General features: G+C 37.6%; 1 protein-coding gene across 2 annotated transcripts in view; it reads left to right on the top strand.

Annotated features, from left to right (window-relative positions):
* Window positions 1-15,156, top strand: part of LOC124555307 (dynamin-binding protein-like) — a 215,072-nt gene that overhangs the window by 44,250 nt on the left and 155,666 nt on the right. For both annotated transcript variants that reach the window (XM_047129182.1, XM_047129181.1), the window contains exons 7-9: window positions 5,375-5,430; window positions 8,029-8,176; window positions 8,290-8,440. In XM_047129182.1, coding sequence (XP_046985138.1) covers window positions 5,375-5,430; window positions 8,029-8,176; window positions 8,290-8,440 — 355 coding nt within the window. The remainder of the gene's footprint in view (window positions 1-5,374; window positions 5,431-8,028; window positions 8,177-8,289; window positions 8,441-15,156) is intronic.

The following is a 15,156-nucleotide window of genomic DNA, read 5'->3' as shown; positions in this document are numbered from 1 at the left end:
CTGTACTATGATGGAACCACACTAATATTTCTGTAATAACAGCGGAACAATGTTACTAAAGTGCATCGATAGTTGCCGTAGAAACGGCATCCTGGCCCGGTGAGGCAGGCATCAGATGATCAGAGATTATTGTGCACTGCGAAAGATATCTCAAGGGTTGACATTTCGACCACGAAAACAGTGTTTGCATAGATATATCAGCAGTTGTTATAGAAATAGCATCTTATTCTTACTGCGACAATCTACAGTGTTACAGCACCATAGATTGTTGCAGTGAGAATAACAGTAACATACAACGTATCTCCCCATAGTACAATCTCTGACAGCACCACTAATGTCCACAGCGGAACAGGATGCCATTTCCATGGTAACCCTCGATTATCCACATTAATGCTGGGGCAACAACAATCTTTGGTCTTCAGCAGCAGCTCTCAGTGACATCTCTACCAGCATCAAACTCCAGCAGTGTCGTCTCCCAAACAACCAAACTGACATCTCGCATCTGTCAGTTGATGAACAGCACGGAACTGTTGAGCTGTGGTGTGGTGGAGCACAGTGTCAGGATGGCAGTGAGTTATTGTACCCAAGAGCTGGCTTGTGCAGAGGCAGTAGAGGAGATGGTCTAGGTCACAAGGTGTCGCGCAGTGGCAGCACCGATGGCTGCAGCTCTGGGTAGACTGCAGTGGGCAACTCGAATGGACTGTCCCTCGAATGGACTGTGCTAAGCACTTGGCCATTACATCACAGTACAAAGCTGAACGATAGTTTCACACATTCACTCATGGCTTAGTAATTTGTATGTGGCGCATCAAAGCTGAAAACAAAACAAATTCAGCATCCCTATTCTGAAACCAGTTTGTACTCTCCTTCAGGGATGTAGCCAGGAATGGAAAGCAGTGTGTGCTTGTAATTAATATAAGGTACTCAAGTTTACTCATGCGGAGTACATGGTGGGGGTTGCCAGGGGGACAAGAAGATAACTCCAATAACCCTAGACCCACCTCGGAGGACGAGGGAAAATGTAAAGGTAAAGAAACTGAGCCATTTAGTGTCTGCTGTAGGAGGCAACTGGAAACAGAAGAGAGAGACGTTTTTCAGCTGTGGCTCCAAGAGCCCTCAGTATGTCAGTCAGGTGATCCTGCAGTGTGGTTTAATTGACAGGGCAGCTTTGGTGATGACGATTTGCTCTGTTCCGGTGTGAGCTTGTTGATTGTTGTCGTATCAGCTGGAAGGTGATGGATGAAAAGGCAACCTCTTTGTAAAGTTTAAATAATAAAGATTACTCATGTCTGGGGCCTGGTTGTACCTCCAAAGTACAGTGCTTGATATGTACAAATTTTGATACGCTAAATTTTCATTGATTGTATTTTATACTTAGAAAAGACACTAGCCCTCTGCCCTCGATTGTATCAGACAAATGTTGTACAATGATTAAGAATTTGTGAAATGTCCGAGCAGCTCCCTAAATTATAAGTTTTTAATGTCTGGTGAAGGTTGCTGGCTCATGTGGCCCTAAGTGACCAAGCAGCCAAACATTCTTAAGTCATTTTAGCATTAATTCTTTCTTTCTGTCCTCATTTCAAGATGATTTTAGAATAATGACTGCTTGTGAGACCTGAGACCTGGCATCATATGTTGAGGGAGACGAAGTGATCTGTGCTATCTATTATAAATTACAGTGGTCTTGATCAATATAATATAAGTGTGTGTGTGTGTGTGTGTGTGTGTGTGTGTGTGTGTGTGTGTGCGCACGTGCGCACATGTGTGCATGCGTGCACGTGCATGCATGTCATTAGCCAGTGAAAGATTTTTTTTTTTTTTTTTTTTTCTAAAGCCAACAAAGTTATCATTCATTTTCGTGTGCCTGTCAGTGACTTAACGCTTCTGCTGTTTGGTGAGTGGTCTTCATTGCTTATAAAGTACTTACATTCTGCCAGAAATTTCAATACCACAGTATATAAAGTAAGTTGTAATGACTATGACTGGTATTACATTAGTCAGAAGGGATGCTCTTTTTTAACGCAATTTATGGAGCAGACATCTTCCCAGAATAAGACAGCTTTTGGGGTGCTTGTCACTGCAGAAAAGCATTCTGTACAACAGATAAACAACAATATGGAGGTATTGCACACCACACTCAAGGATAGGATGCCTGATGAATTCTCCCAAGCTAATACTCAAAGAGAGTTCAAGCAGAACTGTTACTGTAGTATGTTTGATCTACTTTAAGTAGTGCAAATTTAGTGTTTTAATATCATTAACATGCTGATAGACAATAAAATCCCCATCTTGAAAGTGCTCTACATGGAAGACTGCCAACACAGACTGACCATCTTCTTTCCCCATAGCCTACTGCAAATGTGTTTCATTGTCAGCTGTGCTAAGCACAGCTGCATACATGTGGTGCCTTAGCCACGGTGGATGACTTTTGGCAATTATCACTAATTTTAATGTTAGATTGAGACGCTGTCCCTATCAGTTTACATTTATACAAAATATAGATATTGCATTTCTTGATTTACCCTTTGTTTTAAATGGCTGCAGCCTGATAACGAGTTCTGTTCTTAAATAACCTTGACACAGTTTTTGTGAATTTTATATTGATATTGGGATTACCAGTTTTATGTATGTTTTTATACTGGTATTCATAACTTTATAAGTGATTGATTGATTGATTTTTATTGTTGTATTGTAACTGTGTGTCCTTGTATGGTACCTGTCAGTTATAACCGACAAATTGTGGTGGTGGTGGTGGTGGTGGTGGGTAAGAACACACAGTGATTAAACTCCTACGGGTTTAATATGCTAACATTCATGCTCCGACAAACTTTTGGGAATTGGCAAGTTACTCCAAGTAACAATGTTACTGTGGTTAAAATTTTATTTAGGTACCAGTTACAGTGTAAGCAAGGTAGGTTTTTACTGTTTTCAATGTTTTAATGCTTTATAAAAACTACATTTTTTTTAAAGTTGAAAGGAGTTTTACACATTAACTGAAAGTCCATTTTTTTGTTTGTTTTTATAGACCTGATGATGGATGCCAATCAACCAAAACCAATTATCATCTAGTTATTATTGTTTTATGTTGTGATCAAGACCATTAATATTTATGATAAATAGTCAACAATGTAGGAAAAGACAGACTGATACTTAACATAAAGGAGACACATCAATTTGCAGACTGGCACAATTAAAGACACTTACATAAAGCTTTCAGCCACCGCTTTCAGCAATAAAAGAGAGACACACCATTCACACACACAAGAAAGCACATCTTGTGCACACACAACCACCAAGTCCAGCGTCTCGAGCCCAGGCATCCTAGTCCCTGCACATTCCACCAGACAGGTTCATCTCCCTCCCCACCCATACACCACCCCTTCCCGTTCCCCGCCCCCTACAGATTGCTGCTTGAATCCCATGTGATGTGACATTCTGGCCCAAGATGCTGGAGTTGGCAGCTGTGTGTGCATGAGGTGTGCTTGCTTGTGTGTGTGAATGGTGTGTGTCTCCCTTTTACTGCTGAAGGTGGTGATCAAAAGCTTTGTGTAAATGTCTTTTACTTGTGCCTGTCTGCAACTTGATGTGTCTCTTTTGTGGTAAGTGGCAATTTGTTTTTTTTCCTACATCGTTAAGATATTCTTACTGCAGTTTCCATTGTTTGATGATAAATAGTCACTGTGTTTAAAATTTCTACAGCTTACGGAATAGTGCGAATTCACAACACAGATCGTGGACTGTTTTAATACGGACACCAAGAGTCATGCCATTGAGTGCTCAACACACTCTGCATCTGCTGGAGATGCAATACATTATCGTAATAAATGAGACTAATCATAGGGCATAATTACATGTCTTGGTAAATTCTCAAACTGGAATAGTTACATTTAGTTGTAATAGCGTTGTGCAAAAACAAATTTTTCATGAAGTTCCTGGTATTGTGAAACTGTTTGTTGGACTGGGATTCAACCCTGCAATCTTTGCCTTTAGTAAACTCTACGAACTGAGCTATCCAATCATGACTCCCGCCCCTCCCTCACAGCTTTACTTCCATAAGTACCTCATCTCCTACCTTCCAAGGCAAAGGTCCCAGGTTTGAGTTTTCCTTGAGACTTGAATATTCTTATATAATCTATTCCTTCCCTATAATTTGTCAGGTAAAAGAGTCCCTTGATTTAAAACCTTCCTTCAGCTTTAGTTCATGTGTACTAATGTGCTACTAACACAGTTTGAAATTGGAATGTAGGTAGGTTCCAAAATTTAGGCCCAATGTCTAATTACTGTGACTCCTTGCTTAGAATTTGAGAGTCTGGTGAACTGATTGATTAATGTCACTTGTATCTTTATGTTGTCTTTTCCTACCAGCTTTTGATGCTTCTTCATTCTCTGTGTTATTGTAAACATAAGCACACTGACCATTCAGTGGTCTTGCTTTGTCAGGGGTAAAATGTTTTTCTTCTTTTCTCAGTCTTGATTTGTGGTTGGTTTTTCAGCACTTTGTAGTATGTTTCTGTTGCTACTGACATAACATGATCTAATCACATTGTATTTGTTTATTGCTCTTCACTGTATTTAGTTAAATACTTGGTCGTATCTCCTTTTACATCTACCACCGAGCGAGGTGGCACAGTGCTTAAGACACTGTACTCGCATTCGGGAGGACGACGGTTCAATCCCGCATCCGGCCCTCCTGATTTAGGTTTTCCGTGATTTCCCTAAATCGCTCCAGGCAAATGCTGGGATGGTTCCTTTCAAAGAGCACGGCCGACTTCCTTCCCCGTCCTTCCCTAATCCAATGAGACCGATGACCTCGCTGTCTGGTCGAACCAACCAACCAACCAACATCTACCACTTCCTCAGTTGTGAGAATCAATTTGCCTTTTATGTGAATCCTATTTCGGTGATGAATAAGACAGTTATGTTAGCCACATGTTTTACGTAATGTATTTTATGCATAATCAGCATTAACTTTGTGTGACCCTTTGACATGCCTGTGCTGCATTGAATTCTTTTTATATACTACGGGCTGCTTTTGGAGAATTTACATTCACATTTTAATTTTACAGCTGTATCTGTTGTACGAGTGCTCCAACAGCAGCCTGCGGGATAATAAACCAGGAACAGTTCCCAATACAGCACAGTTGTGAGAGAAGTGCACAAAAAAAAATATTTGCCACTGAGAATCCTTCGGGTCATTGGGTTGAAGGGTTGGGGGGGGGGGGTCCTCTAGCTAAATTTAAGTCTTTTATATAAATCATAGAGATGATGGACAGTACATAGAAGTAAAAGCTGAGTCAGTGATATCCAGACTGTATGAGAACAGTGTCATATTTCTTGAAAATATCTTTTAAATGCATATTTATTTGTTTTTCAGGTGTCCATCTTGGTAAACTGGGATCTCTCATCAGTGCAAAAGAAAAACAACTTCATGTAAGGATAAACTATAATGTATCAGTAAATGCAAAAGTTTTTCATAGATTTCAATTTGTTGCTTTCGTGAAGGTGTGCACCATTGATATTTTCTATGTATTTTTACATGGTTTGTATAATGCCTATTGCTGACATAGTGATTTTGAGTTTAATGCATGATTTAAAAGGATGATAAGTGTAAAAAGTTTCAGTAACTGAGTCACAGAATTCTCATTAATTGTACCTGTGTTAATTGAATTGTTTTGTTGTTTAAGGCTAACTCTATTCTGCTGTCTGGTGTAGTGTCCTCATCATTGCATTTAATTATAGTGATGGTGGTGTGTTTGCATATACACAGATCATGCAGCTTTGCAGTGTATGAAGCACCTTTTGATGCTCATTTTGTTGATATATGGTCTAATACAAAGTCCACTTCCTTTCAATGAGACTAACTTACTGGGTAATGAGAAAAGCCAAAGTAGAACGCCAAGAATTGACATAGGGCACAAGAGATGTGTGAGATGGTGATTCCAATTGATAATACCACTGTTGAGCCATGGACACTGTTAACAGCCTGTAGATTCTGATGTGGACTTTAAATTTAATATCAAAGGGAGCAGCTTTGTCATGTATACATGAATTTGGTGACAGGACAGTGACAGTGACAGTGCTGCTTTTGTCACTTGTGTTAATGAGAATCAGAGTTTCCACAGCTCACATCAGCTTGTTGTATTTCTGGATGTCAAGCTAACTGAATTTTCTGGAAGAACTTCATTAAAGATGATTGTCTTGGGTATTATTAGAGGATACCTAAAGGCACATGTTGTCACTATAGTGATTGGAAGATAAAGCAGTGGGAAATAGGTCATTCATGTTAAAGACAATATGGCACCTAGCTCTTGTTTCCATTGATAGTCAAGGGCAAACTGTCATATATTTTAGAGGGAAACATTCCACGTGGGAAAAATTATATATAAAAACAAAGATGAGGTGACTTACCGAACGAAAGCGCTGGCAGGTCGATAGACACACAAACATACACACAAAATTCAAGCTTTCGCAACAAACTGTTGCCTCATCAGGAAAGAGGGAAGGAGAGGGAAAGATGAAAGGAAGTGGGTTTTAAGGGAGAGGGTAAGGAGTCATTCCAATCCCGGGAGCGGAAAGACTTACCTCTTTCCGCTCCCGGGATTGGAATGACTCCTTACCCTCTCCCTTAAAACCCACTTCCTTTCGTCTTTCCCTCTCCTTCCCTCTTTCCTGATGAGGCAACAGTTTGTTGCGAAAGCTTGAATTTTGTGTGTATGTTTGTGTGTCTATCGACCTGCCAGCGCTTTCGTTCGGTAAGTCACCTCATCTTTGTTTTTTTTATATATATATATATATATATATATATATATATATAATATAACTTCTCTAAGACTAGCTTCTGCTTTGTTTCCATTCTGTATGAAAATGAAATTGTGAAAACTAGAGTCAGTAGGATAAGAGGAGGAGTGCCCTTGCGCCCTCAAAATTGGTAAATCCATAAAAATGAAACCATCAACTTTGCAAAATATTACTTCTGCATGATAAATACACTCATTACCCAATGTTCTTTTACTTCAGTCTCCTTAACTGAAGGCATTCCCATGTTGCAGATCACAGAGGTAGGGTGACATGACAGATCGTGATCCCAAGGTAGGTGGAGGGGGTCATAGTGAGCTGAGATGTTCCATTTTACAACACAAGCTGGACCACCCCAATAGTCTCATTTTTATGAGAAGTTAACAGTTGTAGCCAGAAAAGGCATTCATCATCAGCTTGTTTATGGAAGAAATTTATTGACTCGTGTATTACTCCCGTGAGCCAACTGGAAGCAAACTGCATTGTACCACATAAAGGTTACAGCTCTCTTCTACAATTTGTGGGTGTGTAAATTGTGTGACAAAGTGCCACACTATCTGCACAAGAAGTAACGATTTATTTGGAAAAAGCACGAGGTCCGACACAATAGCTGGGAAACTGCCTACCAAAATTTGAAGTTTCGTGTCAGCAATGAAGGTAACTACAAGAACACACTATACTGCTTCTTGCCCATCCTGTAATCAAGATGGAAAAATAAAAAGTTCAACCAGCCTATTTGCTGCATTCCTCACTCTCTCATGTCATCATTTGCTAACTGAGTGCTTAGTAATTTGTATCTAATCTTCTACAGGCAGAAAATTTGGCCTAATAAGCCAAAATTGTGTTGACTGAATTAATTTTCTTATGTCAACTGACAAATTCGAACATCATTGAGTGAGGTGTAAATTTATCCATCATGTATGTAAGCCAGGTCTTCAGAAGAAGGGTAACTACCTTTGTTGCAGTTTACATGTTTATAAATGGAGTTTTCATAAATTATTGAATATGTTAGCCGATTCAATTTTTTTATGTACTTTGTGGGAGGTTTCAGATGAAGTATATTATTAAATGTGGATTAATGATGTTATGTTAGGTTGAGTAACATTTTAGGCAGCAAGTTGTTTACTGCCACTTTATCATATTTTAGTGTAATATTGTATTTTATTGTGCTTTCAGTTTACTCAGGAGTCATTGAAGTCTTACATTGAGCAATTTGATCTTTCTTCTTCTTAGGAAATAAAGAAAGAAAAAAAGGAAATTGAAAACAAGCTCAGCAACAATCCACACGAGAATGAAGACAGTGTGCAAGAAATGAAATACAGGATAAGGGAGTGTGAAGAAAAGATTCTCTTCATTGAAGCTGATTTAAATCGTATACAAGGTGAAATAGTTACTGTGTGGTGGTGCGAAACTTATAAATGCTCTTTGCATAAACTTCCATACACTCTGAGAGTAGAACAGCACAATATTTTTGTATTTCTATTTTTTTTGCAGGAAATGGGTCACAAAATAGTGTGGATGATTTGGGCAAACAAGACTGTGTGCTGCAGCAGAAACCACCTAGTGATGTAAACTCCAGTGGCCAGGAAATTAGTGCTAACCTTGAAGTTATGCAGACTACATCTGTTACAGAAGAGGACCTAAGGTTACATTCAGAAACTTTTGTTTTTTTAAAGTAGTTGTTCTGATTGACAGTTTCCTGCCCAGTGTAAAAGGAGTATTGCTAATACAGTTTGACATTTCTCATACAACATTGTATTTCATTTAAGGGGGTCAGGTACCTTCATAAAACTGCTTTCTCAAAATTATTTTTTTCTTATGCTCCAAATGATAGAAACATTTTGCTCAAAAAATTATTGCAATAGCTCTAATAGTTTCCGAGTTATCAATTAAATACTAAAACAATACCCTCTGATCTATTCCTTGAAAGCCATGCTCCCTGAGAGTAACTTTTAATTTTCCTTGAGTCTAATGTAGCATTTTGCAAAATTTATCATATTGTTTATATACAGTTTCAAAATTAAATTTGTCATACTTGTAATGATCAGTCCAGAAGTTAAATTTCTCCTACTTGCAGCCATCTTTTGTGAAGTAAATTAAACATTTGATTACGATTTTTAAACAGATCATGTGTTAACTTTATTCTAAGCATTTTATGAATGATCAGGGGGAAGAAGAAAGTGTGCTATAAGGTGAAGAAATTGCCTTTAAATGGGAATCAATATAAGAATATACACTCAGCCAAAGAAATCTATGAAATCAAAGAATTTCTTAAACAAGTGACAGTTCTAACAGACATGCATCAGACATTACTGATGCTCCATGCAATGTTATTGTGTGCATAAACACAATGTCTGCTGAAATTACAGATGCCTCCACTGCATATTTGGTGGACATATAAATTTTAATATAAACAATATGTCAGGGCTAGGTTGCAAAATTGTTATAACATGTGCTAACTCTGCATTGTAAGCTCATTTTATAACTGCCCAATGTCAGAGAAAACTATAAATGTCTACTCTATTAATAGAAGGGCGGAGTATGGAATGAAATGTGTAGGACGGGTCTGACAAGTCTCAAAATATTTTGTGGGACAATGAATATGAGGCCAAAAGTTAGGAAAACTACATATAACCTTATCAGCAGTTAAATCAACATTGTGTCAAAGAGTATGAAGAAATTATGTGCCAGTAAAGCTGCAGCAGAAGTTTAGATTCTACAAAAGCACCAAGTTTGGTTTCATGTGGTGATACGTGGCTTACGAGGGGACATTCATCATTATATGGGGTATGCACAGTAGTAGCAAGGAAATCGTGGAATGTTTTGAATACCAAAGTGTCCATTTCTTATTGTAAGGATAGCAAAGGGTGGAAAGATAATAAAAAGAATATGACTCATTGACTCATGCAGAATGGATGGAAAGTTGTGATCCAAATGGTTCAGTTAATCATAGGGGTACAGCAGGTACCATGGGAATTGAAGGACGAAGAAAGCTTTTCTGCAATCAGAGATTAGACTTGTATTGTATTGTATTGTATGGATCTGGGGACCTAGAGACGACTGAGAGGCTTCGTCGCCACCATAGCCCTCAGTGGTTCACAACCCCACAACAGGCTACAGTAGTCCACTCACGCCACTGCCGCACCACACCGAACCCAGGGTTATTGTGCAGTTGGACCCCCCTCCCCCTCCGGGAACATATCGCTCCAGATGAGTGTAGCCCCAAAAGTTTGCGTGGTCGAGTAATTATGGTGTACGTGTACGTGGAGTCAGCGTTTGCGCAGCAATCACCAACATAGTGTAACTGTGGCGAAATAAGGGGAACCAGCCTGCATTCACTTAGGCGGATGGAAAACTGCCTTAAAAACCATCCACAGACTGGCCGGCACACCGACCCTTGACACTAATTAGCCGGGCGCATTCGAGCCGGGGACCGGCACACTTATCCGCCCAGAAAGCAGTGTGTTAGACCGCATGGCTAACCGGCTGGGCGAGATTAGACTTAGTGCACAGTAAGTTAATTACATTGGTGATGGTGATACCAGATCCTTCATGGCTGTTTCAGAATTAAAGCCATATGAACTTAATAACCCTATCACTAAATATCTGTATGGTAAAAAGAGATTGACAAATGCTGTCATAAATACAGTAACCTCATATTATGGAAATGCAATTGGAGAAAATTCTCTGTTATTAACATAACAGCATCTATATGGTATCATAAATGCTCTTCTGATTCCAACCTGATGCATAATTTTTGCCCCAAGGGAAATGAATCATGTTATCCATACCAATGTGCAGTCTCTGAAGAAACAGTTAATAGCTGTAGGCACAAAAAATACTTTACCATCTGTTTAAAAACTTAGTTGCCAAAGAACTCTTAACAAGATGTGTTGAATCTAACACATGAAATATTAATGAATCACTGAACAGCAAAACTTGGAAAGTTTGTCACAATACTGGATTTTGCGGAAAAATTATTATTAAAATTGCAACAAATTATACATTGATTACATTCAATGAAGGCATGAAAGGTAGGCTGGAAGTAATTAAGCAATTAGGAATTGAGCCTAGAAATGGTTCAAATGGCTCTGAGCCCTATGGGACTTAACATCTGAGGTCATCAGTCCCCTAGAACTTAGAACTACTTAAACCTAACTAACCTAAGGACATCACACACATTCATGCCCGAGGCAGGATTCGAACCTGTGACCGTAGCAGAAGCACCTGGAACCGCATGGCCATCGGGGCCGGCTGTGCCTAGAAAGTTTTATAAATTTGCACTGGATGATGTGGGTATAGTGCAAATAAAGTCAGCAGAGAAAGAAAGCTAGAAACAAGAAAAGAAGCAGTAAAAAGAAAGAGCAAGCTCAGATTAGAGAAGACAGGCCACCAGTCACCATTAGAAAACAAATGTTCGAAAAATGCATTAGCTACGTTGAACACTCCCTTCCCACATTTCATGTTTTCTTGATGATTTTCACTCATAACTCAAAAACTAAATAACATAAAGCTTTGACTAAAGCTTTTTGAGTATATGTAGCTTTATAATATCGACATGATGAAGCAAAATCAGGTCAGTGTATTGAATAGCTCCTCCATTAAACATATATTACTATGTTCAAAAAGTTTAAAAAAGTGAAGTCATAATTTGAAACCTAATTAAACCTGTTATTTATTGTGGTGTGTAACTAAAAGATCTCTGTTTTGTAAATATGTATTTTGCCAATAAAGTAAACTAAACACAACATTAAAAAGCTTAAAACTACTCCAGATATGAGGGAAATGCTGTAGTATTACTGTTGAACAGCTGCCATTTTGAAACAATTTAAAAGGTAGTAAAAATAGTTTCTTTATGACAGATTATTTTTATTTTCATCCTGTGTAAGAAGACGAGTTGTTTGAGTGTGTCTACTTTTATTCTTGTAAGTTTACTGTTGTAGGAAGAAAATTATTGGATGTTGTCAAATTTTTGCTGTTATAAGCTGTATCTGCCCCCCCCCCCCCTTTAGTATAGTTCTTGTGTTTTTCTCATATATTTTGTGCTTCAATATTACGTAGTTTACTCATGCATGTGATGTTCAGGATTTTTGTGTGGGATCTCTGTGGCTGGTTTTTCTTGTAAGGGAAGTATTGTGGCAGAGAGTCCCAGAGTAACATAAACGATGTGTAATGAAGAGAAATCAGAAAAGATTTGCAGAGAAAATGGGAAGAGACAAGTAAATAAAAACTTATAAGGAAAAGATCAAAAAACAAAATCACCTTGTATGAAAATCTGTGTGGTAACAAAGGCAGAGGAAGTTTTAAGGTGCTCTAATGTTGTTTCTTGGTGGAGGGGTGGGCAAGGTGGTCCTCTTAAGATTCTTATCTCATTTCCTGGCCATCTTCTAGACATGTCTTTCAATTTAATTTATTGTTAAGCTGTATGATGTTCAGAAGACCAGATATTGTTGAGACTTTATGGGAAGACCACTATGAAAGTCTTAAGAAAGTAATGCAAATTCTTTAAGTTATTAAAAATTATCTTTAAATCTTTTTCATGTGTGAAGCAATGCAGCCTCTCAAAGCTCTTTGTGAAAATTCCATGCTATGGCTCTTGAAGATTTTTCATGAATACTTCTTATGAATACAGCTGATAATAAGGACCCAGGATAATGCTTAGCGAAAGTCTCTTTCCAGTGCATTAAACTTTCACATTAACCCAGATTTAGACTCAAGTGTGAGTGAAAAAATATCTGGACTTTGGGCTCCTCAAGAAATGCTTGTATTCTGACTGAATAGTTGGTACAGTGGCACAAGAGTCCTTGCAGACTTTCCTGTGGTCATATCATTTTGATGCTTTCAAGATGTGAAGGAAGGTGTGATGTAGCATAGCAGTCTGCAATCACTCATCTACCTTTTTTTAATCAAGTGTGATTATTAATCTGTGTCCACAATGACTATTTATTCTAGTTCAGAATAAGTGCACAATTTGATTCATTTTTGAGCGTTGTAGATGTGATCCTTACAAACCACTAACTCCTTTGTGCTTACTCAGGACTGATTTTTAAGTCAATACAGCCTCTTCTGGGGACCCAAATGATGATGCAGATAGCTTCATTTGCTTTAAAGAAATTGCATGATTGCCCCATTCGGGATAATTGAAGCACCAAGGTAATGGTAAATAATACACAAATGCCAAACTTAAATTTTTGTGGGTGCCAATTCACTCCGAAATTGACTTGTAAATTTTATAATAATAATAATAATAATAGTAATAATAATAATAATAATAATAATAACAATAATAACAGGCATGAGGCACAGGGATAGAATGACTCATTATTATTTAAATGTTTTGGAGAAAGTGGTGCAAGAATGATGACAAAGTAAAAACGTCGAGATAAATAAAATGAAACTTTGAAGAATGAGAGAAAATCTTGAAACTGACTGCTTAGCTTTTGTTGTTTTAGCAGTCTTAGCAAAGAAACAGGAAGATGCATTGAAAAAGACAAAACTGTCTCGAAGCAGTAGCAAACAAAACTGAAATACAAATTTAGCATGAAAAAATTGTATAGATGACTGGTATTAAAGATGGCCCCAAATAGGTGGAATCAAAATATGGAAAAATAAAGCAAGTTTCAGAATTCAAATACTTGAGAAAAATAATCCAGGCAATGCTCTGGACAAAGCAACTAACATAAAGAGAGCCACAAAAAATCATAACAAAGAATGTGTACAAAAAATTCTTATCTATTAATGCAAGATTGAGGCATTCCGATTTGATGATTAAAACCAGGTATCTGTACACCCCAGGATGCCTCTCCATAAAGAGATCCAAACAGTCAAATAATGTAGAGAAGAAAGAAAGAAGAATAGTTAGAAAAATTTTGGATTCCAAAGTCTGTTGCTTTTCAATGTTGTGCCTGATCGTGACTGAATATTATGTGGAACATTATAATGGAAACCTTTTCAGCACTACCAGTACTTACCAATTCTCTGAAGCTGCAACATTTTTTATATTTGAAAATGGCATTGCATATTTGTCTTGCAACAGAAATGTAAACTAGTGATTTTCAAAACTTTCCGAATGACTTGCATAAAAGCCTGTACTGTATAACCTATGATTCACAGTAGATGAATTTAGGCAGAAGTAGACAGCATATATTTTAAGAGATTTTCAAAAATAATGATGCTCATTTAGTGGGCCCAAATCACATGCACGTATTTGAATTACAGGTGTGATGTTTGAATTTGTCACTACACTGATTACTACAAAAGCTCCAGCTAAGGAAAAATGTTAAGCTAAGCTTGAAAGGCAGTATATTGTAAGACTAAACAGCATTCAGATTATTTTTGAAATATTGCAAGAGAATTTAGAAGCAAGCACTGATGGACATTACTTGTGGGGTTACAAAACTAGAACAAGTGCAGCTTACTAGCCTGCATGTTGAAATCAGGGGTTACAAAAGTACTGCTGACTATTTGCTTGACAAGATCTGCCATTGTTGAATTGGTATCAGAACAATAATGACAGATGAAGTTTACTTATGTATTACTGAATAGTTGTTTGGGAAACAGTGCCAGTCTGACTGGGCATGTCTTCTCTAGTTTCCTAAACATTCTACAAATGAGAATGAACCACCAATTTGTAGTGCCATTCCATAAGAAAATGAGATTATGAATTTGCTGCTGAGAGTTACAACCGTTCAGAATGTACACATTCATGCTATCTATGTAAGGTTCGCATGATCATACCTCATTCTAACTGGTTAGACACATCAGAAGCACGGTGCTTTTCACATTACCTGTTATTGTCAGAACCACACATGGAGGTTATTGAATATGATTAGTCATATATAAACCAGAAAGCATTATAAACTGTCTGTTACAGAAATATGGACTAATCATTTGCAGGATTCTAAATGTTAAAAAAAGTTGTGAAAGTTGACAATATTCTATTGTTTGTATCATTTAGTATTTTAGTGTTTGTAATTGTTACTGTTCTCTGCAGACTTGTATTTTTTATGTTAGGGGACATTAAAATTGAGCCTAGGTCAGTTGTGTATGTGGAGCAGTGTTTCCTCTGCTACTGTTGATAAATGAATAGTTTCTACTTGCCCTTTATTTAGCAGATGCCTCGTGTCTTTTGTTTATAAATGACCATTTCACTGCACTTATATAGTATTACCTGTTGTAAGGTCACTTAACAGACTGATCCTACAAAAAGTAAAGTTAAAGATCTAAGAATTTTAATTGAAAATGCACAGTTCTACTGTAGTGTGAAAGTGAAAAAATTTAAACAGTCAGATTGCATGCCATGAACACTAACTATCTAATACAGCTTTAGGCCCTGCCTTGCATGTTCAGTCATCAATGAAA

This window comes from Schistocerca americana, chromosome X, assembly GCF_021461395.2.
Source record: "Schistocerca americana isolate TAMUIC-IGC-003095 chromosome X, iqSchAmer2.1, whole genome shotgun sequence".
NCBI lineage: Eukaryota > Metazoa > Arthropoda > Insecta > Orthoptera > Acrididae > Schistocerca > Schistocerca americana.
The sequence above is the reverse complement of the archived record's forward strand: the minus strand, read 5'-3'. Positions and strand labels throughout refer to the sequence as shown.